This window comes from Taurulus bubalis (genome assembly GCF_910589615.1).
Source record: "Taurulus bubalis genome assembly, chromosome: 14".
Classification (NCBI taxonomy): Eukaryota; Metazoa; Chordata; class Actinopteri; order Perciformes; family Cottidae; genus Taurulus; species Taurulus bubalis.
Window position 1 is genome coordinate 1581292 of NC_136602.1, and position 25612 is coordinate 1606903.

A 25612-nucleotide genomic window follows, 5' to 3' on the forward strand; every position below is an offset into this window, starting at 1 on the left:
GCAACCTATAAAGTCACATAAACACGACTGATAACCCTACCCTACCTTTACCTTATATAATAAGGTAAAGCGGACTCTTGAAGTATGGAAAAACATTATAAGAGAACAAAAATTAGAGAGAGATATTGTAACACTTAAATGGTGTGCGTATGATTCTGACTTCACACCAAATAAATTGGATAGATTTAGGGATTGGACAGCTACAGGAATAAACTGCTAAGTTTTGAAACTCTTAAAGAGAAACACTCACTAGAAAAACAGGACTTCTATCAGTACTTGCAGATGCGACACTTCGTGAATACGAAGATGAAAAATATGACAAAGAGTACCTATCTGATAGAACTGTTTAGAGAAGCATATAACTCAGATATAGGCAGGACACTCATCTCATGTATGTATAAATATCTGTTGAGTCTCCAGATCGCAGACATGGAGAGAGTCTGGGTGGAAAAACGTGACACGGTATTTTATTACACCCTCTCAGAAACACCACTATGATGGTAACCTGTTGGCTGGGATCAAAATGCAAACCATTATCATATCTTCTGGGATTGCCCTGCTGTCACAGACTATTGGAGAGGGAAACACACCGCCCTACTGGACATGTTTGAAGGAGAAATACTGTGACCATGTATCTGGGATATTTACCTAAAACATTGTCAAAAAGAGACAAATACTTAATAAATGTACTTCTGATGGCCGGCAAAAAGACTCTCATCAGGAAATGGTTTTCACAAGAGAGTCCCACTCTGAATACATGGATGGATTTTACAATGGACATTTACAACATGGAGGAGATAACAGCATCTGTCAACTACAAACTGGGAAAAATGGCTTACATACGTAACACCCCATAAACCTGATTTTATTTTTATAAATCCATTCATGTATAATAGAGAACAGATCACTCCCTAGTTATACATTGTTTTTCTTTTTGTTCTTCGTTTTATTCTGTTTTTCACCCCTTGTTCTATATGTGTATAACTAAAATGAGCATCATCAAAAAAGTTAATTGTCTGGAAAACATTTGTAAATGTCTGATTGATGCCAGCTTCTAATAAATAAATAAAAAGGAAATACAAGGAGGGTGTAAGACTACAACTTTGCTTATGCTTCCTGGGTTGCCTCGACAACCAACGGTGGAATGACAACATACATCTCATTTATGACCGTATTTGGGAGATGGTCAGAGAAAACTACGGAGTCCGACATTGTTTTGCCGTTAAGCACACACCGACTCCACATTGATTTTAGTGACCTCCGAGTGGCGAAGTTTCTGCTTGTTCTGTTCTTTTGAGTTACCTCAGTACTTCAATAAGTTGTAGTGTCACGGGTTGCCACTAGGGCCGGGCAGTGCAAAAAGAGAGGTGGAAACAGGCACAATCAGACAGTATGAATGAAAATAAAGGTTTATTTTTCTGTCCCACCGGGCAGTTCCTTTAAATAAAAAAAAATAAAAAAAAGACCATGAATAAACAAAGCTGCCCGGAGGAGAAAGTGGTTATCAAAACAAAACAAAAACCCAGCTCCTTCCCACCTTGTCTCCCGCCTGGCCTTTTTCAAGCCTCCCAGCCCTGCCTCAATTAGGGGCCTAAAGCACCTTCAGCTGGGTGCGTGGTGAGGCAGTCTGGGAGATGTAGTGTAGCCCACGGCGGCCATTTTGTGGCATAGCGTCCCTCCACTACCTGTCCCCTTGTGATGCCACAAAATGCACTTAGTTACACCTCTGCTAGAACAAGAGCACAACGCTCTTCAGAGATCCAACCTCTTAACTTTGTTCTCAAAGTTCACCAGACTGATGCATTTAACTTCAACGTGGAAAAGAAGAATTTCTTTTGGAGGTTTTCCAGTTCTGATGTGAGGGTCAAAGGTCAGAGGAAGAATCGCCAGACTCCGGTTGAATGCCTTTCAGAATTTAGGACTAAAACCTGAACAAGTGGGTCAACCAGGAGACATTCAAACCTCAGTTGAATGCCATTGAGGAACCAGTACAGGCACCTAAAGACCTGCCTTTACGTCAACCAGGAGACATTGAGGAACCTGAAGAAACTCCTCAAGACAAGGAAATGCTGATCCTAAAGAACTTCTCCAGACAGCTGAAGTCCTTCTGAAAAATAACTGGAGACAGTACATAAGAGAACTCAACAAGAGGGCCACCAAGAAAATATGCAACACCCATCGAAAACAGGTGAGGGTGCTCATCGACAAGACTCAAAACCACAGCCTGAGCGGGAAAGTCTGCTGCAGAAAATGGGGAAACAGAAGGAAAAGCTTAAGAGCTACTTGCAGTTGCAAGACAGGGGAACGCGGAGTTCAAAGGAATAAATTAAATTCCTGATAAATGAACTACGAGAAGAGTTTGCTTTGGAGGAAGCACTCTTTAACCGCACACAAGTTGACAAAGAGAGCAGCATCTACATCCAGGAGTTGCAGAAACAAGTCCAGTTGGGTGAAGCAATGCAGCAAGAAGACCTGGCAATGCAAGCTTCCATTGAAGAGGGAAACCTTCACAATGAGGCTCCTAAAGAAAACGATTGATGAGGTGAAGCTCTGGAGGAACACGGGCACGAACACTGGCCCGCTCAGACACTTTGATAAAAGACAACGACGGCCTGAAACATCCCATCCAGGAGACCGGAGACTAATTCAGGTACAATTTCTCTGTCCTGGAAGATGAGGAGAGAACCCTGGTACCACAAAGTCTTCAAACTTCAAAACCAGGAAGACTTCAAGAGGAAATTCAATGTTCTAAAAGAAAAGACCGACTTCTTGAAGCTGCAAAACGACCTGTGGACTCAAACAAGCCAAGGTTGGAAAAACAACCTAGAAGTTATGATTGCTGTCAAGGACAATTATTAAAAAATGAAGCCAGAGAAAGCTGTTATGATCAGGCAGAACAAAACTCTGAAAAGGCCACTTTGGGTCCTAGAGAAAAAGTTCTCCCACAAACAGATGACGTTGTTGCCCTGAAGCTAGAAAAGGCAAATCCTGAGAAGCAGGTTGAGGTTAAGGAAGTTTGCCTTCAAAACAAACTTCCTTACTTTCATTTATATGTTTTAAAGGGTGTACTCCGTGTGACCCGGTTTCCTCCCTTGAAACATCTTTAGAATTATAGTTCATCAATAAAATGGAATTATATTTAATTTGTTGTCAGATGTATTGGTTTCTGAAGCCCCCCCAACTGTAAAAATAAAATAAAATAGTGAAAGCAGTCATATATACGACATTCAGAACATTAATTAAGCATAAAACAACTACAGGTAAAGAGATCAAGGGGTAAGGAAAGGACTCAGACTTTTGAAATGCAAAAATAAAATGCAGGCTATACAAGGAATTTGAGGACCCTCCTCCCTCCTCTGGTTCATGGGGACTCTGATGCTTCTGTCTGGAAGGAACCACACCTGCAGAAAGAAAAAGGCTTTCACAGGGAGACCAAATAAAACTAAAGGAAACGCACCACATGTGGACATTTTACTGACGGATGCTCGTAACATTATAATGTATGTTTTTTGCTTTAGTTTAATGCCACAATTTAATAAATACGTACACAAACATAATGGAGATAAATAATATGAAAGTGCAGGAAGAGTTCATTTGAAGCCTCCATTTAAATAATGTAAATAAAAATCACAATATTATAAAGAACACAAAATTAATATACATAATATATGACTGTAATGATGACGACAAGGATATATAACAACAATAAGAATTCAATACACCTGCAATAACTCCTGAACAATAGTTATGCTACATGTCTCTATGAGTGAAACAATTATAAATATGATATAAAAAATAAAACATGTAATATATGGACAACAAAACAGACATAGAGAGAGTTTGGGTGGAAAAACGTGACACGGTATTTTATTACACCCTCTCAGAAACACCACTATGATGGTAACCTGTTGGCTGGGATCAAAATGCAAACCATTATCATATCTTCTGGGATTGCCCTGCTGTCACAGACTATTGGAGAGGGAAACACACCGCCCTACTGGACATGTTTGAAGGAGAAATACCGTGACCATGTATCTGGGATATTTACCTAAAACATTGTCAAAAAGAGACAAATACTTAATAAATGTACTTCTGGTGGCCGGCAAAAAGACTCTCACCAGGAAATGGTTTTCACAAGAGAGTCCCACTCTGAATACATGGATGGACATTAACAATGGACATTTACAACATGGAGGAGATAACCACAAACTGGAAAAAAAAGGAATATTGGGAAAAATGGGTTACATACGTAATACCCCATGAACCTGATTTTATTTTCATAAATCAAGTAATGTACAGTAGAGATCAGATCACTCCCTAGTTATACTTGGTTTTTCTTTTTGTTCTTTGTTTTATTCTGTTTCTTTTAGTTTATTCTGTTTTTCACCCCTTGTTCTATATGGGTATAACTAAAATGAGCATCATCAAAAAAGTAAATTGTCTGGAAAACATCTGTAAATGTCTGATTGATGTATACTTCCAATAAAAAATAAATAATGAAAAAAAAAAAAAAAGGAAATGCAGGGAAGGGTGTAAGACTCCAACTCTGGTCTGAACCCTGGGTTGTCATGAATAAAGTCCACTCATAAACTTGTTCATATTTGCAGAAATGAGATGCGCTCCATCCAAAGTGGGATGAATGCCGTCTCCCCTAATCAGACCAGGGTTTCCCCAGAAAGTCTGCCAATTATCTACGAAGCCCACATTGTTTGCTGGTCACCACCTCGACAACCAGCGGTGGAATAACATGCGCTATACATCTCATTATTGACCGTATTTGGGAGAGGGCCAGAGAAAACTACGGAGTCCGACATTGTTTTGGCGATTCCACATTGATTTTAGTGACCTCCGAGTGGCGAAGTTGGGAGTCATTACCACCGACGTGAACTACAATCTTACTGTATTTACGTTTATCCTTAACCAGCAGTTTTAAATAAGACTCAACCTCTTATGCCGTGTTCACACCAAAACAGTTGCAAAATATTTGCGCGTCCAGATTACATGTTAAGTCAATGCACAGCCGCGTTAGGTTGCGAAAAAAGCGAATTTTTCGCCGGGCGTTGCGATAGAAGCGAAACGGCGTCGCAACGCCGCTTTTTCGCTGGCGTTCAAATATTTCAACTCCAGCGAATAATTCGCATGACGCGGAGTTGCGAAAGCCAATCAGCGTTGAGAAGCTCCGCCCGGCATCACCGCCGTTACTGAATGAAACTGCTGCTGGTCCGCTGAAGGAGCGCTGGAAGCGGCTTCACTCAGACACTCGTCCTGGAGGAGTCGGAGCTGTGTGTGACTACGGATAATGTTATGAACCCAGACACGGGGCGGTGGATGTCCCGACGAGTGTGGGACTTCCTCAACAAGTATAAAGCAGAACTAGAGGTTATTTACCTGGTGGATGAAGGAAATAGTAAATGCTTTCAAGACACAGAGATAAGCCCCGCCCCCTTTCCCCAGAGATGGTTGCGAAAAAACGGATTAACCACATAGAGCGAATTTTTCACCTGCGGCGCGATATAGGCGAAGTGGCGTTGCGAAAATTCGCAACTGTTTTAGTGTGAACACGGCATTAGACTTCTGCTTACTTCATACTTCACTTTTCTCTGAGAATTGCTGATAAACATGATTTGATGGTTTCTGAAGTATACACAGCATTCAGAGTATTAATTAAGGAGCAAAAAACTACAGGTAAAGAGATCGAGGGGTAAAGAAAGGGCTCCACCTTTTGAAATGCAAAAATAAAATGTAAGCTATACAAGGAATTTGAGGGCCCTCCTCCGTCCTCCGGTTCACGGGGACTCTGATGCTTCTGTCTGGAAGGAACCACACCTGCAGAAAGAAAAAGGCTTTCACAGGGAGACCAAATAAAACTAAAGAAAAAGGCTTGTGTGATTGTCTGTGTGTTTGTTTGGGGTATTTTGGTTTATACACAAAAATTACATTTATATGTGTATGAATATATACAATAACTTTAATATAAAAAACGTACAGTCATAAAAAATAAAATAAATTCAGTTACAATTTATGTTCAATCTTACTAGATATACTTTTTTTTGTCATGTCGTACAGGTGCTTGATCATTAAACATGTGCATGACTTTGTCAATCAAATTGTTCCTGATGATTGTTTTCTGTTTTCTGTTTCTATTTTAATTTGTTCTATTTTAAAAACACCAATGTATTGTTGTGACGGTTGTTTTTTACTGTAGTATATTCTATACCATGTACATATGTTAAATAGACCTCCATTGTCATCGCACAGAGTACAACGAAATCAAAGAGCAATCCTGACGGTGCATTCACACAAATCAAATAGTAATAAAAGTCAAAGGAATTAATATCTTTACAGAGTCTGGTAAAAGAAAAGAAATAAAGTTAAAACTGGTCTTTGTAGTCCTGGATGTGCGAGTCAGTCAGTGGGGGTCCTGGTCTTTATAGTCCAGGACCCCGTTCCTCACACCTGGTTTACTGAGTTAGCCGGATAATTTTCAGGATAAGATGACGCAGATCAGGCTTTTCAGTTCCACATGTTTGGCAAAAACACCATAGCAACACATCCAAAAACCTGAACTTGCTCCAGCGCAGGCTAACTGAAATTCACTGGATAAACTGGCCACTCCCAAAAAAGGCAGCTCCCTTCCTCAGAGATGACAGAGCGATATTAGTTATATTAGTTTTATAGGGAGAGAGTTCTTCCAGATCGCATCATGATGACTTTCTGTACGAGCGCTATCGATTTTGCCGACAAGGAATCATTTATTTACAAGACCTACTGGAGCCGTACATTGAACACCACACGGCGCAGCCGAGCATTGTCTCACAGACTGGATCACATACTGTATCACAGACTGGATCACATACTGGATCACATACTGCATCACATACTGCATCACAGACTGTATCACATACTGTCTCACAGACTGGATCACATACTGGATCACATACTGGATCACATACTGTCTCACATACTGTCTCACATACTGTATCACATACTGCATCACAGACTGTATCACATACTGTATCACAGACTGGATCACATACTGTCTCACATACTGTATCACATACTGCATCACAGACTGTATCACATACTCTATCACAGACTGGATCACATACTGTCTCACAGACTGGATCACATACTGGATCACATACTGGATCACATACTGTCTCACAGACTGGATCACATACTGTATCACAGACTGTATCACATACTGTCTCACAGACTGGATCACAGACTGGATCACATACTGTCTCACAGACTGGATCACATACTGGATCACATACTGTATCACAGACTGGATCACATACTGTCTCACAGACTGGATCACAGACTGGATCACAGACTGGATCACATGCTGCATCACAGACTGTATGCAGCCTTGCTTTTTTTTGCGAGTGGTATATGTTTGTACAGTGTCGGCGATGTGGAGAACATTGGGAAAGCCGCTTCATGCCGTGCTGTTCGTAAAGTTTATTTGGCGCTTAAAAAACTCATGGATGTGTTCCTTACATTACCATGGCACATATTGTATTGACTCAACACTCTGAATAATGTTTTTGTGCTTAGTTTTTACTTGCTCCCATGTCCTCTTGGTGTCTGGGTTGCAACTACATGGGCGTTGAAAGAAAACTATTAAGGCGGACTCATTATAAGAATAGAGAGAATCACACAACATTTCTTTTCACTGCTTCAATTGATTGAATTTCTGATTATGAATAATACATACACACTGATCCGCCCATACATATATTCAAACTCCTAGTTATATGGTTATCTACACATACATGTATATACACCAGTGGTTGGCCGTCAGGGCCTGTAAGCCTTCACTGCTGGCCTAAACAGAATCACAAAGTTATAGCTATTTTATAATTCAATTGTTTTTCACAAATACACTACATGTATTATAATTATTCTTTCCCTATTAGCTTATTTTCTCATTGCACAGCTCCTGTCTTCCTCTGTTGCTCTGCTTCAAGCCTGCAGCGCTGCTTTCAGTGCAGCTGGTTTTAAGGAGCGTTTTCATCCAATCACATTTCACCTCCTGTGTCTCTATGGAAGCAGAGCAATTCAAGGTGGCCTTTGCAGATTAAAGTACATGGGGACGTTGTCGTGATTGTCATAATAGACTTCAACAAATCAGATCTTTAGTTTGATGGGTGTATTCTTTGACGTGCCACTGACACACACACACACACACGTATATATATATATATATATATATATATATGTATTTATTAGCTCTCTCTCATTGAGTCTCTTTCCATAAAGGTTCATGTCTGAATGAAGCTGTGAGCTCATGTAAAAGTCTCCTCTGTCTGAATGACTGATGTCATCACTTTAACAAACACATGCAGACAGCAATGGTTCATATTGATGTTTATAATACGGGTAGATCAAATCCCGGAGTGAGTCACGAGGTGTACTTTATTCAGCCATAAAGTACACAGTATTGCAACGGGGCTCTTCGCTAACAGTAACGTTAGCTCAAACGGAACAGCTAACAAGCTCACGTAGCATCCCCCACACTAGCATAACGAACGACAACACAACGTCACTTCCTCCCTAAAATGAGATGAGGAATGAAAAGGGTTTGACCACAAAATCATGATAATTTCCAGTGAGAGTTAATTACGTCGGTAATTTCCCGACGCGAGGCAAGTTCTCTAAACATCATGGAGGAGAACAATGACGGAGAGAAGACGGACAGAAGCAGCGAGAGCACTTCTTTACATCGGTGGCTGAGTGTCGTCCTCCACCTGCTTCCAACCGGCAGTCAGTTTTATAGTCCCGTATGTGCGTCCCGCAACCGCCGTACACATACGGGACTATTTTCTCTGTCGCTGAAATGCGATACACAACGTTTGGTGGCTACAACTCGAGGCAGTACTGTGTCTACAATAATGTACAGTTCACGGGTTTGCCGTCCCTCCGCTGCGCCTCGGGCCTAACAACATCCTTAAACAGTACATTATGACACAGTACTGCCTCTCGTACCTTATTGCTTAATTAAATGCGGCAGAACACTGATGGGTCTGACCTCTAGCAGCTGGACCACATGAAACCTTCCTGCTGGCTTCATTCACACCTGTGGAGGTGAAGTCATGTCCTCTGTTCAAGCCCAACACAGTGTGGAGGGTTGATGTTCAGGGAGGAGGAGCTTCATGTTCTCCGCTTGGTTCCAGTGGGTCAGAGGAAGCAGGAAGAAGCTGAGGGTTAATCTTTAACATGCTCATAAAGTCATGACACATGATCAGCTCTCTGGACTGAGTGCTGCAGGTTCACTGGTTCACCACAGTGGTGGAGTGGGACTCACACTGGTTCACCACAGTGGTGGAGTGGGACTCACACTGGTTCACCACAGTGGTGGAGTGGGACTCACACTGGTTCATCACAGTGTTGGAGTGGGACTCACACTGGTTCATCACAGTGTTGGAGTGGGACTCACACTGGTTCATCACAGTGTTGGAGTGGGACAGCAGCCTGAAGACACAGAGGACTGGTGAAGAAGAGGAGGAAGAGCTAGTCGTCCCATCACATCAACAGGAAACTCTTCTTCCACACAGACCTGGTCCAGGAGGCGAAAGTGAGTAAGTGGCCCTTGAATTAATTCCAGTGTGTTTCATGACCAACGAGCTGCTCTTTGCTGGTTCATGTGTGGACCTCCTGTCTCTAAGAAGGAGTCCACAGCTCAAAGTGGATCTGACCCGTCTGTCTGTCTCCATCAGGCTGCAGGTGAACCTGTCTGTCTCCATCAGGCTGCAGGTGAACCTGTCTGTCTCCATCAGGCTGCAGGTGAACCTGTCTGTCTCCGTCAGGCTGCAGGTGATCACCAACATGAACAGGTATCACTCAACACTTTTTTCCTTCAGCGTATTCACTCTGACTGACTTCATGTTGACTGTTTCTCTGCTCGTTCACTTGAACCTTGACTCTTAATAAACCTATAAATCTATAAAACACATTCAGTCGTTAGATTGAGTTCTGATACTGGACTAAAGTCTGGACTTTGGTACTTCAGGTGTTTTATGAAGCTCATATTTCATGTTTATTGAGGCCTCTGCTGGTCAAAGTGCTCTCAGAGATCAAATATCTACTCTGTTGATTAATAACTTCATCTATGAAGCAAGAATCAATGTATGCCACGTAGTCTGGGGACCGGCTCCACATATCTGGGGACCAGCTCCACATATCTGGGGACCGGCTCCACGTATCTGGGGACCAGCTCCACATATCTGGGGACCAGCTCCACATATCTGGGGACCAGCTCCACAAACTGTGTATCTGCATTGTGATATGGCATAATCCAGATTGCATAATGAAATACAATACAATGGTGATGGCATGATTTACAGGTGAATCATTACTTTATATACCTGCTGTATCATATTTGATAACTATGTTTTCAACAGGATTGTACTATGAAATAAGGAAGGGAACATGAAGTAATTCTAGGTTGCTTCAATACTGCAGCTACTGAGCTCCCCCTGGTGGTCAGTGAGGGTTACAGCTGGTCTCAGTGTTCCTGTCAGTCAACAGAGTTCATGTTCAGCTGAGGTTAATTAAGCCTAATTACTTTCTTTAACTGTTTTATTGTATAGCTTCCTTGGTGCAGTGTGAACCTTGTTGATTAAACGTCATCAGTTCAAATCCCTTCTGTCCAAGAAGATGCTACGTGTCACATAATTACAGCTTCTTTAATCATATCTTCAGATTCTCAGCACTCACACACATTTTCTGGAAATCTATATCAAATATAACGTTTCTGTATTGATCCTTTTCTTGTTGAAAGCTGATAGTTTTTCCCAACAGCTGCTCTGGCTGAAGATTAAAAACAGAATTCCTCTCCCTGCTGGTCATCTTCTCTGTTGTAGGACCCATCAGAGACCAAAGTCCACTGGACCTAAAACAGAACCTGAACCAGAACCTGGACCTGAACCCAGCTGTGTGTCCATGAGGAGTGATCGGTCTAAAGATGCTCTGATTACCTTCAAAGATGGACGCCGTTCTTATGACCCAGAGTAAGTTCTTAAAACAGATGAAACAGATGAATAACTGTTCTGATTCTCAGTTATGAAACACATAATTGGTCGTGCATCATTCACAGTGTTGTTTTCATGATGATCAATCATGACAGAACTCAATATATTTAACTAACTGCTCTGTATGTGTTTGCATATGAATCATTAACTGTAAACAGTCTCTGATGCAAATATAATGTGAGTTTATTCCTCCACAGACCAGGTGAGGTCTGTGTATATATATATATATATATGTATAATTGTGTATAAATATATTGTGTCCATATATATACTGTATATTAGGGGCACCGTTAGGCCTTCTTCAGCCCCCCCCAAATAATTTAGCTTGAAAAAAATAAAAGAATATATTCTTTTATTTTTTTGTGATGCCATTAAATGAAACTATAGTTTCTCACATGGACAAGTTATTTAGAACTCTAACATGCTACATATGTGTGTTCTGGTTGGTATGTTTTCTTCCCCTTCAAATTACAATCTAATAGTCTATCATCATACTTACAATAGGGCACTAGGACCTTGGGGAGGCTGCTGTGCTGGCTTTCACACTCTGCCAAGTAACGTCTCATCAACCACAACAGGATTACACCAAGTAGTGTATCTCATAGTAAACTACACCAACGAGTTTATCTCACAGTAAACTATACCAAGGTGGTTACAGAACGTGGCTATCTGTACTTGTTAACTGCTTAAATGTAGGTTTACTTGAGACAAATTAATGGGAATATTGTAGTGGGCTATGTTAACACTAAGATAGCTATTTTTGTGTATTTCTTTTCTCTGCCTCTAATGCTTCCTGGATCTAGTCCGATGGTGTTTTTCTCTGTACATTGCAATCCTAGTTTGACTTGATTATAGTGAATGCATTGGGTGCTTTCCATTTCAGCCCATCATACAATATTTATCATTCGACAATCAAGATGTACCTGACTGTCGAATGTATGTTTTACTTACTTTTGTTATGAATGTTTTTTTCTTCCATTGAATGGTATATTTGACACTGAACTAGTTCATCTTTATCTAATTGATAGTGTCCAAATGAGCATAAAATATCACTGGTTTGTAAAAACTACACGGACAATAAAATAGATGTAAATGTTGATCAAAATCTTATTCCCTTGTGCTCATAATAAAACCAGTAAACAACTCAAAAGTTGACACTGTAAGGACCATTCTCCATCCATTGTGTGCGGTCCCTTTAAGAATTAGCACAAAAAAAAAGTTATTGAACTGTTATAGACACTTTCAACCATCGGTGGTTGAACTTTGGGTTTCATATTGTGCACTGACTGTAGAATACACTGAACTTTAAATTACTATGTTCTTTGTGTCCTTTATTTGCTGGATATCTTTAGAAGATCCTAAATATAAGTGGTTTAGTTATTGTGTCTCTTTGTAACGACTAGTTGGTTGAATAAGAAAATAACAAGTCACAATAAAGAGCTGTTTCTTCTTTACCATTAACTACAAGTTGTAATGGAAATAATATCACTTTTACTGTCCAATAAAACCAGTGGAAGCAAACAAAATAATCTTGTATGTTCAGAAATCCTTCATGTTTGGTAAATCTCAGTGTTTCTATCAGTTCACAGCAGCAGAGAAAAAAGTCTCCTGAACTCAGCTGTGTGTCCATGAAGAGTGATCGGTCTAAAGGTGGTCTGATTAACTTCAAAGATGGACGCCGTTTTTATGACCCAGAGTAAGTTCTTAAAACAGATGAAACGGATGAATAACACACAGATGGTCGTCGTTCATCTCCAGTCTTTAGCATCTGGGTTATAAAATGATTCATCATGACAGAACACCACTTCTTTAACTTATTGTTGTATTTGTGTTTTAATATCATGAACAATAAACAGTCTGTGGAGCAAACACAATGTGAGCTGATTGTTCATGACTCCTCCACAGAGAGGACCAGGAGAGCTCAGAGGTTCCCAGAGGTCCGTCTGCCCAGCAGCATCAAACACACCTGGACTCCATATTTATGGTCTGTACATGTACAACTACTTTTACATCTATTGTGTTCACAACCATCTCCATGCTGCACTCTTTAGACCAGTGGGTTGTCAGTCTGTCCAACATGGATCTGACCAGTGGCGGCTGGTGGCATTTTTTCTTGGTAGGGCCATCTAATCCCAGTATGATTCAATGCAAAAAAAGGTATCACGCATTACTACTTTGCAGTTAAATATTTGACATTTATTCCAACACTTTAATTAAAGGACTTCTTATTAATACAATTCAGTATATATATATATATATATATATATATATATATATATATATATATATATATATATATATATATGTCTCATACCCCTCTGAAAGATAGTCCTGCACTTGACTGATTTCAAATGTATTGATAAATTCCCAAAACCAACGTAAGAGCTGTGTACAAAGGCACAAAAACGATAATTATGGTTGCCTACTCCTCATTTGCATTAATAGAGCACAGCCAACACTCACGCCAATTTTCTTTAAAACATACACAGTTATTACAACTTTAACTAACCTTGTGCCTCTTCCCCAGAGTGCTAATACCGTTACCATTTCTAATTTGTATAAAAAAAATAATATATTTTCCATAGCTTTCGACATACAATATGACTTCCTTTTTCTCGTTGCGAGCCGCTTTCAAAATAAAAGCATCTCATCTTAATGCAGGTAAAACACATGAACAAAAACAACAACATTGATTGACAAACAGTTTCTGAAGCCAGAACACAAATTGGGTTACTTACATATCATATACCGACAGCATGCCTTCCAACAGCTCTTTTTGTGCCTTTTTAAAAACGCTGGCTGTCTTGCGGTGCTCCGGCAGCACTCGTCATGCAGTGAGTCTCGTCATGCAAGGCCAACTCAAAAGCCCCACAAAACTTCACACAATCAATTGTTTTGGATAAAACGTGCACTTTTTTATCCACCTCATTGTGTTTCTTCACCGCAGTACTGCGTCCATGGGTAGAGATTAGGGTGCCCATATCCATAACACCAAAAAGGAGGACACTATGCGGTATTTTGTGAGGCTGTGAATAATTCAATTCAGTTTATTTTATATAGCCCAACATCACAAATACAAGTTTGCCTCGGAGGGCTTTACAATCTGTACACATGACATTCCTATCCCGGGACCTCGCATCGGATCAGGAAAAACTCCCCAAATAAAGATAGTAAAAACCCTTTCACAGGGAAAAAAGGGGAAGAAACCTGAGGGAGAGCAACAGAGGAGGATCCCTCTCCCCGGGTTGGACAGAAGCAATAGATGTCATGTGACCAGAATAACGTAACGGAGTTACAGCACATTCAATGAATATGACATAAATTATTCATATAATGAGTAGTAGGTATGGTTCATGATCCAGATAACCATGATCCATTAAGCAGAAGGAGGTAGAGAGGAGGGGCATCAGCAGGGCCATAGCAGCTGGCAGGACCGGTTCCAGGCCAGTTGCATCAGCAGGGCCATGGTTAGTTAATACCTGCATAGGAGGGGTGCAGTTTGATTTTATTAAGTGTGAAGAGAGGGGATGTGAGCCCTTTTTACTGTAATTGATCTCCTTGGAGCATACCCTGCTTTATCAATTAAGTACAGTATCTTTTTAAGTAGGCTGATTCTTGACAAACGGACCACAGATTTGATGCTTAAACAACTAACTTCTCGCCTGAAAACATTCTAAAATTACATATCGTGACTCAACAACGGTAGTATTCAGAGAATGTCAACTTTCAGTTGTGTTTTCTAATCAAGTACAGAGAAGAACGCATGTTGAGAAACGGCCGCTGTAGACATCTTAACGCTGATTGGCCAAGACTCAAATACGCGTCCGGACAGGGGCATTGAAAATCCGGACTGTCCGGCCTAAATCCGGACGTCTGGTCACCCTAGTAGAGATGTTGACTTAGCTTGATATGCTAGTTTAGTAGCTTGACAGAGTAATCCATGCGTGTCCTCCATGCGTGTCCTCCTGGTGTTCTCATGTTTTCTTTTCAGTCCCTGTTGATTTAAAAAGCAAGCATGCAAAGTAAAATACGGCGTTGGCACGACTGCATTCAGCAGCTAGCTTAGCCAAACCGTTCTGGTGTAGATTAACCGTCTCCACAGAAGCTCAAGCTGCTCCTTTCGCGGCAGTCTATTTTATGGTGAGGTCTGGTTGATCTAGGACCAGGTGTTTTACCTGTAGTTTCTCCACCAAAGTTCTTCTCTCAAACCGGTGTTGGAGGAGAGATTATACCGAGTTAGCGTTTGGTTTTCTTTGCTCCCACTGGCCGCTGTCATGTTGTTAAAATGGGTGGCGCGGCTCGTCTGCCCTGACAAGAAGGAGAGACGGGACGTATTGTATGTCATTCATTTATTTCTTTAATCAGTAATTGGCTAAACTGCGTATTAGACCCGTCTTCCTTGGGCCAAATCGATTTGGCCCCAGCACGGCTCACTAGCAGCAGAGAGGTGCACTAGCAGAGAGGACAAGCAGGAAAAGCGGATATTTTGAACAGATATCCTATTTTACAAATATTACTGGGTATATTCCATAGCTCAAACACACAAATATTGACCATTTGTATAATTTATTAACATTATTATATTTTTTATAATTAATAATATTATAAATATCTTCCTTTTTTTGTGGCTCAAGGTGGGCCCTCTATTGGCTGGCTGCCACTGGATCTGATGTTTGGTTCCATGGTTTTAGTTTGTCATTCATATAATATTCTGTTCCAGCTGCTGGAGGAGAACATCCTCACTTTTGTGAAGGACGAGCTGAAGAAGATCCAGAAGGTTGTGAGTTCAGATTACCCAGAATGCTTAGCGAGTAAGAGAGAGGATGAGGAGGTGTTGGACGGTGAGGATGAAGAGCAGAGGAAGAGGAGCAGAGAAGCCTTTCAGAAGATCTCACTGCACTTCCTGAGGAGCATGAAGCAGGAGGAGCTGGCTGACTGTCTGCAGAGCAGTAAGAGGATTTCTCTAAAGATTTAACATGCTGGATAAATGGAACGTTTACTAATGTCTCAAGAGACCAGAATATATTCATAGCCTCATTCTTTGAGGAAATGACATGTTGAAATCTATTCTTTGACTCATTGATCCTCTTTGTTGTGTGTTCATTCAGGACTTCTTGCTCCAGTTTGTCAGCGTGAACTCAAATCTAACCTGAAGAAGAAGTTCCAGTGTGTGTTTGAGGGGATCGCTAAAGCAGGAAACCCAACCCTTCTGAACCAGATCTACACAGAGCTCTACATCACAGAGGGAGGGACTGCAGAGGTCAATGATGAACATGAGGTCAGACAGATTGAAACAGCATCCAGGAAACCACACAGACCAGAAACCACCATCAGACAAGAAGACCTCTTTAAAGCCTCAATTGGAGGAGAGGAACCAATCAGAACAGTGATGACAAAGGGAGTGGCTGGCATCGGGAAAACAGTCTTAACACAGAAGTTCACTCTGGACTGGGCTGAAGACAAAGCCAACCAGGACATCCAGTTCACGTTTCCATTCACGTTCAGAGAGCTGAATGTGCTGAAAGAGAAGAAGTTCAGCTTGGTGGAACTTGTTCATCACTTCTTCACTGAAACCAAAGAAGCAGGAATCTGCAGGTTTGAAGAGTTCCCGGTTGTGTTCATCTTTGACGGTCTGGATGAGTGTCGACTTCCTCTGGACTTCCACAACAATGAGGTCCTGACTGACGTCACAGAGTCCACCTCAGTGGATGTGCTGCTGACAAACCTCATCAGGGGGAAACTGCTTCCCTCTGCTCGCCTCTGGATAACCACACGACCTGCAGCAGCCAATCAGATCCCTCCTGACTGTGTTGGCTTGGTGACAGAGGTCAGAGGGTTCACTGACCCACAGAAGGAGGACTACTTCAGGAAGAGGTTCAGAAATAAGCTGACCAGCAGGATCATCCCCCACATCAAGACCTCACGAAGCCTCCACATCATGTGCCACATCCCAGTCTTCTGCTGGATCACTGCTACAGTTCTGGAGGACGTGTTGAAGACCACAAAGGGAGGACAACTGCCCAAGACCCTGACTGAGATGTACATCCACTTCCTGGTGGTTCAGTCCAAAGTGAAGAAGGTCAAGTATGATGGAGGAGCTGAGACAGATCCACACTGGAGTCCAGAGAGCAGGAAGATGACTGAGTCTCTGGGAAAACTGGCTTTTGATCAGCTGCAGAAAGGGAACCTGATCTTCTATGAATCCGACCTGACAGAGTGTGGCATCGATATGAGAGCAGCCTCAGTGTACTCAGGAGTGTTCACACAGATCTTTAGAGAGGAGAGAGGACTGTACCAGGACAAGGTGTTCTGCTTTGTCCATCTGAGTGTTCAGGAGTTTCTGGCTGCTCTTCATGTCCATCTGACCTTCATCAACTCTGGTGTCAACCTGCTGGCAGAAGAACAAACAACCTCCCTGTTGTCTAAAGTCTTTAGAGACAAACCTGAACCAAGACATCTCTACCAGAGTGCTGTGGACAAGGCCTTACAGAGTCCTAATGGACACCTGGACTTGTTCCTCCGCTTCCTCCTGGGTCTTTCACTGGAGACCAATCAGACTCTTCTACGAGGTCTGCTGACACAGACAGGAAGTAGCTCACAGATCAATCAGGAAACAGTTGAATACATCAAGAAGAAGATCAGTGAGGATGTGTCTCCAGAGAAAAGCATCAATCTGTTCCACTGTCTGAATGAACTGAATGATGGTTCTCTAGTGGAGGAGATCCAACAGTCCCTGAGTTCAGGACGTCTCTCCACAGATAAACTGTCTCCTGCTCAGTGGTCAGCTCTGGTCTTCATCTTACTGTCATCAGGAAAAGATCTGGAGGTGTTTGACCTGAAGAAATACTCTGCTTCAGAGGAGGCTCTTCTGAGGCTGCTGCATGTGGTCAAAGCCTCCAACAAAGCTCTGTAAGTACAGAGAGAGTTAGATTCATAGATCACAACTTAAATATGCTGCTATCTTTTACACTTACTGCTTATTTTTTCTTCCTCCTTGTCTCTTCAGACTGAGTGGCTGTAACCTCTCAGAGAGAAGCTGTGAAGCTCTGTCCTCAGTCCTCAGCTCCCAGTCCTCTAGTCTGAGAGAGCTGGACCTGAGTAACAACAACCTGCAGGATTCAGGAGTGAAGCTGCTGTCTGCTAGACTGGAGAGTCCACACTGGAAACTGGAGACCCTCAGGTCAGATCAAATTAGTTTGTCTTCAGCTCCATTCGATGTGAACACCCTCTCTCTTTCTGAATCTATGAATTTGTTCATCAGGATTTCAGATTTCATGAACCACTTTTTCACCAGAAAATTAACCAGAACTATGGATCCAGAGGAACTAGTCTCAGAGACTAAACTAGAGAACATTGTAGAACAGACAGATAAGATAAAATAAGATAATCCTTTATTAGTCCCTCAGTGGAAAAATTGCGGGATTACAGCAGCCTTGCACACAATAGAGACACACAGAACAATCAAGTAATATGAATAAAATAACAATAAACAGTAGTAAAGAAAGAAGAAGAACACAGTATCAATTTTCAATTAAATATACAGACAGAATAAGAGTATATAAAAGTACTTAAACGTATTTATATTGCACCAGGTGAGTGCAATTAAAGTGTCCACAGTGAATAAAGTGACCAAGTGTCCAAAAGTGATGAAGTGTTACTGGTTTACTGAGAGCTCAGTGTGTTGTGCAACTTGACAGCAGCGGGAAGAAAGGACAGTGATCCACAGTGGATTAATAAACGATGGCGCCATTTGAAACACATTTTTCTTTCAGAATAATGAATGAGAAGGAGAAATGCAGGAAAAGAGATTAAACACTTGAATGTGTCTTTACAGTGACGATCTGCTGAGCGTTTGATGGTTGTTTATTTCTGATTTAGAATGTAACAAACATTAAATCAGAAGTCTTTTTCTTTCCCTTTTGTTCTCTCTCTCTTGTCAAGAAAATGACAGAAAACCGTAACTGTGTTTTTAACTCTAATAAACAACATTAAATATTCACCCCTCATCCTGATATTAGTACTACAATACTTCCTTTTTACAATAGAGAACAATTAACTGAATTATTTTGTCTTGTTCAGATTAAAACAGCAAGAATTCTATCCACACACAAATGTTTTTTTTCTTCTTGTTGATTGTTGTATCTTCAGACTGAGTGACTGTAACCTCTCAGAGAGAAGCTGTGAAGCTCTGTCCTCAGTCCTCAGCTCCCAGTCCTCTAGTCTGAGAGAGCTGGACCTGAGTAACAACAACCTGCAGGATTCAGGAGTGAAGCTGCTGTCTGCTGGACTGGAGAGTCCACACTGTAGACTAGAGACTCTCAGGTCAGGATTCATCAACATGTAAAACTAATGGACACTTAAATCCTGATTTACATTCATGGATAAACTCTTATCCTCCTTCAGATTGTCTTAAGATGTGATGTGTGTTGTTTTTTGTGTTTGCAGGCTGTCAGGCTGTCTGATCACAGAGGAAGGCTTTGCTTCTCTGGCCTCAGCTCTGAGCTCCAACCCCTCCCATCTCAGAGAGCTAGACCTGAGCTACAATCATCCAGGAGACTCAGGAGTGAAGCTGCTGTCTGCTGGCCTGGAGGATCCACACTGGAGACTGGAGATTCTCAGGTATGAAGAGGCTGCAGCCACAGACCATCAGTCTGATAGAGGAGGTAGAGCTGGAAACCTGTTCTGTCACCCTGTCAGCCTGGTTAATATGACCCTGACACACCAAGCTGACCTCAAACTACCAGAGACTCATCTAACTTTTTGAGTCCCACGTGATGTTGCACGGTGTGTCCATACTAAAAAGTATCGCGGTACCCATACGTTAAAAACGATAACTCCCTAACCCTAACGCATATTTTTAGTATTGATACTTCATTAAAATAGCATGCGATCAGAGCGCACTCACTGTTCCGCTCCCTGTCATGCTGCCTGCATGCATTGACTGCAAGAAGGCGTGGCTTAAGGGGCGTGGCTTAAGGAGGCAGACTGTGTAGAATCAATGTTATGATGGCACCTTGCAGTGTTCATTAATATCTTGCTGTAGGCTAATACTAATATTAATGCCATTTGTTAAGTGTTCAAAAAGCTGAGCAGGAACAAGCTGGTAAAAAAATGGAACCAGACAGATATTTTATTTATTACTATTCATTCTCCAGTGTGTGTTTCCCTTTAGTCCAGACATTACTGTGAAAAGACAAAGAAACAATCTGTTTAAACCTTCTTGATAAATCATCACAATAGGAATGTGTTGCTGTTTAAAGGAGTTCAGCTCCACCTGGTTTTGGTTTGTTTTGCACTGAGAGACAGTTCTCTGGCTGATAAGAGTGGACTTGTTGAAGCTACAGGTGACAGTCGGCCACAGACGCTCAGCTGGTGAACATAGTGGAGCATTTAGCAGCTAAAGAGACAGATGTTTCCCTCAGGAGGTGGAGACCAAACACAGAGCTAAGAGAGAGAATAGTGGACTTCCATTCATCAGGTGACACAAACACAAAGAGTCCTGATGAGTCATCATGTTGATCTGCTGGAAGTAACAGAATATGAGCTGATGAATAATAAGTGGTCCATGTGAACATGAATAGCAAAGCTCTGTGATGAGAGTGATGTCATGTTCATGTGTTCATGCTGCTCTGACTCCTCCTCCTTTCAGGGTGGAGCCTGCTGGAGTCCGATGGGTCAGACCAGGTCTGAGGAAGTGTAAGTGTGCTTTGAGTTTGATTCATGAAAACATTCAACCATCTTCAGACTGTGACATCACTCATTCACATCTCTGATGTCATCAAAGTGTCAATAGATGAACAGATGATAGATTCATAACTGCAGCTGTATTGTGTCTTGTTCTCTCCATCAGATTCCTGTGAACTCACACTCGACACAAACACAGTGAGCAGGAAACTCAAACTGTCTGACAACAACAGGAAGGTGACATGTGTGATGGAGAATCAGTCATATCCTGATCATCCAGACAGGTTTGATGTCTGGCCACAGCTGCTGTGTAGAACTGGTCTGACTGGTCGCTGTTACTGGGAGGTTGAGTGGCGAAAAAGAGTTTATATATCAGTGAGTTACAGAGGAATCAGAAGGAGAGGAGACAGTAAAGACTGTTTGTTTGGAGAGAATGATCAGTCCTGGAGTCTGGAGTGTTATAATGGTCGTTACTCTGTCCGTCACAATAAGACAGAAACATCCATCACCACCTCCTCCTCCTCCTCTGGTAGAGTAGCAGTGTATGTGGACTGTCCTGCTGGCTCTCTGTCCTTCTACAGAGTCTCCTCTGACACACTGATCCACCTCCACACCTTCAGCACCACATTCACTGAACCTCTTTATCCTGGGTTTGGGTTTGGGTCCTTGCCTGGTTCCTCAGTGTCTCTGTGTTCTCTGGAGGATTGAGGGTCTCCTCCTGGTAGAGAAACCTTCTCTCTGCTGTCCAGGTAGTTCAGCCTGTACAGGATCACACAGCTGATGTTAGTTAGCAGCAACCTGATCTCTCAGTGGTTGTAAACAGGTGCAGCAGGTGAGGGGTACCTGAGCTGGTCTGGACTCAGGGGGGTTGAGAGCTCTCTGGACTTGTGGTGTTGCAGATGGAGGTCTGAGAGCTGAGCGAGGTCCATGTAATGACCTGAAATGATCTGTTGTCTGAGAGAAGCTGTGGAACATGTTTTACTTTGTGTATAAAACTCAACTTTGTTGTCTTGAAACATTTGTTTGTGTGAAGAAAAACCTCCAAATGTCAAAAGAGAGTCTTTCTGGATCAGATTCAGCTTCTGTAGAGTGTGGCAACCCGGGGGACTTGGAGGCAAGATTCAACAATAAAATACGAGACTCAGAGACATTAGTACGCCAACAAAAAGTGTTCTTTAATAAATAGGTTTGGGGTGAAGGGGGATGGGGTTAAACTCAACAAAAGATTCCTCCCGGTCAGGGTCTTCGGTCTCACAAGCAGCGTCCTTTGCTCTGGGAGGGCAGATCAGAGGAGAGAGGTTTAGTATACGGTTTACCTCTTGTCCGTGCGGCTCCTCTCCAGCGGTTCAGAGGGTCCTCTTAGCCTCCTGTCCAGTTCTCCCTTCTTCCTCCCAGCTCTGAGAATATATCCTCCCTCTGATTACCTGATGGGCTGCAGGTGGGTCCAATGCCATGTGCCGATTGGCTGCAGCACCTGCACTGGGAAGTACCTTCCCCCGACCACCTCCCCCAACCTGAGCTTGGGGATCCGCCCCCTGCGCTCTGTCTGCTCCTCCTTTCCTCCTGGTTTTCCACAGGAGAAATAATCACAACTTGTAAAGAGTTGTTTTGATTTGAACAAACTAAATTCATCATCTTTGATCGTCGAGGAACAAATGAATAAACTTTGATAAGTGACGTTGAGATAAAAATAAATCAAAGTTTTGGATGATTATATATAATAAAGCACATAAACATCATGTCAAAGCAAAAACGTCCAAATCCATCACAACAGTGTATACATGAAGGATTTGTTAAGTCCAGCTTCATTATTCACGTTGTATTGTTCACTTTGACTTCCATTCATCACTGACTGTGTGCTAGTTTGGGGAAACTCATAGAAACAAGTCAAAAGAGACAAAAGAAGTTAGAACCAAACTACTGATCAAGAACCAACTCAAGAACAACGATTTTCAACCAACACAGATCAGGTATCAAGTGAGAAACTAATGAGGACCTGAAAGAGTCCAAATGATTTGTAGAAATAGGAGACAAAAAAGAACCAGGACTTGGCTTTTTTAGGTTTCTGGTTTGGAGTCTTTTTGACGAGGCTTGTTGGTGATTTGAACTCTTTCTTTTCTTTACTTCTTGCATTATCCGTTGTTGTAACCTTTAATCTTGTGATTGTCAAAACAAATAAAACTGGTTTGTATATTCCAAACAAAGTCCAGTCTTGCTCGTCTCTGAAGGTTTCTGGTCGTCTCCATAATGCCGTGTTCACACCGGACGCGGCACGAATTTTCACGGCGCAGTTTACTCGCGTGTTCACACCAAACGCGAAAAATCGCGGCGCGAAGGGGGCGTGGCTTAGCTCTGTTGCTTGCCTGTGTGAGAGACAAGCGACGAAGCTTTCATTTCCGCTATCGACCATGGAATAAATAACCACTAGTTCTGCTTTATATTTGTTGTGGAAGTCCCAAACATGTCGGAACATGAAACGCCCTCGTATTTGGGTTCATGACATCATTCGTAGCCGCACACAGCTCGGTGAATTTCACCGACTCCTCCAGGAACTGCGTCTCGCGTATCTCCGTAAAACGATACCGATTATGCCATCCAGCATGGAAATAACCACCAGTTCTGCTTTATACTTTTTGTGTAAACTCCACATATGTCGGAACATCAAACTCCATGGTGTCTGGGTTCATACTATTATCCGTAGTCCCACAACAGCGTCTCAATGAAGCCGCTGTCAGCGCTGGTTCAGGCGGAGCAGCAGCAGTTTCATTCAGAAACGGGGAGACGGCGGTGGTGACGGGCGGAGCTTCTCAACGCTGATTCTCAACGCTGATTCTCAACGCTGATTCTCAACGCTGATTCTCAACGCTGATTGGCTGCCGCAACTTTGCGTCACACGATTTCTCTGCCAGAGTTGGGAGAATTCAACTCACGCGAATTCGCGCCGCATCCTTCGCTTTGTTCGCCCCAGGTCAAATGTTCTGTTCGCGCCGCCTCAAACGCATCTATCTCGCCGCCCCGTGAATAAATCGCCAATTTGGGTCGCAGCGTGTCTGTGGATTGACTTTACATGTAATCTGGTCGCGCCGCAAATTCGCACCGCAAATTCGCGCCGCGTCCGGTGTGAACACGATATAAGGTAAGAAAGCTCTTCTCCTGCGATGCTGACAAGAGTGAATGATTGGTTCTCTCCTGAAGGTTCCCAACCACACAGGGCTCCTCCTCCAGTGGTGGCCCTTTTAAACAGGTCCATGCTGCACTACTTCCACTGCAGCATTTAATGTGGAATATATCCAGTAATATTTTTGAAATAGGATATATGAGCAAAATATATGCTTTTCTGGCACGTCCTCTCCGCCCGTGCACGTCTCAGATGATCTGGGGCCTTATCGATCTGGCCCCAAAAAGACAGGTCTGAGAAGCAGTTTAGCCAATTACTGATTAAAGATATAAATGAGTGATACACAATTTAGCCAATCAGCATCCTAAAAAGGATTCAGCTTGGGGCCAGACTCATTTGGCCCCAAGGTGCGCGTTCCCGTCTCTTCTTCTCGTCAGGGCTAGCTAGTCTCTCGAGGCGCCATTATAATGACATGACAATGGCGAGTGCGACCACGAGCAGTGCTCTTCAAAGAAAACCAAACGCTTACTCGGTATAATCTCTCTTCCAACACCCATTGGAGAGAAGAACTTTGGTGGAGAAACTACAGGTAAAACACCTGGTCCCAGATCAGCCTGACCTCACCATAAGCCAACAGACTGGCGTGAAAGGGAAGAAGCTTCTGTGCAGACCTAGGCTACAACAGGACGGTTTGGCTAAGCTAGCTGCTGGATGCAGTCGTGCGAACAAAGTATTTTTCTTTCCATACTTGCTTTTTAAATCAACATGGACCGATCCAGCATGGACAGCTATGGGAGCAAGGGACATGAAGCACTTGTTGGAAATATCAAGAAAACATGAGAACACCAGGACACACATGGATAACGCCATCAAGCTAGCATTTCAGGCTAAGGGAACATTGCACATCGTTGAAGAAACACAATGAGGTGGATAAAAACAGGCACATTTTATCCAAAATAATTCATTGGTGTGAAGTGTTGTGGGGCTTTTGAGTTGGCCTTGCATGACGAGAATGACTCCTCTGACAACTCTGGCATTTTCAAGGGATTGGTGGATTTTGTAGCCTCCCTAAACGCTGTGCTGGAAGAGCACCATAATGCCGTGTTCACCCCAAAAGAGTTGCGAAATATTCAACGTGCCGCGTCTGTGCATTGACTTTTTGCCGGGCGGCGCAATAGAGGCAAAAGGGCGTTGCGAATATTCGCTTTTCCGCTTTTCCAGTTGAAATATTTCAACTCGACGCGGAGTTGCGAAAGCCAATCAGCGTTGAGAAGCTCCGCCCATCGTCACCACTGTCCTGCCGTCGAGCTGCTGCTGGTCCGCTGGAGGAGCGCTGGAAGCGGCTTCATTCAGACACTCGTCCTGGAGGAGCTGTGTGCGACAACGGATAATATTATGAACTCATATCAGCCACCAATTACTTTAATTTGACTTGTTTTGCACTGATGTACTTAATGCAAACTATGTAACCTTTTAGTAACTCTGTAATGTTCATTATTATTCAGAAACAGGGGGCGTTTGATGTTCGGTGATCGACGCTTCCCCCTTTTGATCTAGGACGGGGACGCGCAATTATCCTGATGACTGACGTCTGGTTCGAATTAACAAGACTGTTTTGATCGACTTACTTGAACCATGTACAAGGAACGGGGCCCTGGTCCTTGTTGATGAACCCGACTGCAGCTGGAAGAACCTGTTCCTGTGGCGTGAGGTCCTGGTCCTGATGGACCGCAGCCTCCTGCCAGAGGGAAGGGACTCGAACACTTTGTGTCCC

At 42.6% G+C, this 25612-nt stretch overlaps 1 protein-coding gene across 1 annotated transcript; it reads left to right on the forward strand.

Moving 5' to 3' along the window:
* Positions 1 to 10911: 10911 nt before the first annotated feature.
* On the forward strand, positions 10912 to 21473 carry LOC306746502 (protein NLRC3-like; the record flags this gene model as incomplete). Its single annotated transcript, XM_079229424.1, is given in 10 exon segments — positions 10912 to 11015; positions 12942 to 13020; positions 15757 to 15985; positions 16145 to 17945; positions 18043 to 18216; positions 19185 to 19358; positions 19482 to 19655; positions 20686 to 20732; positions 20887 to 21425; positions 21429 to 21473. Coding segments are annotated over 10 exon segments (3330 nt in total). The 5' UTR covers positions 10912 to 10947.
* Positions 21474 to 25612: the final 4139 nt, after the last annotated feature.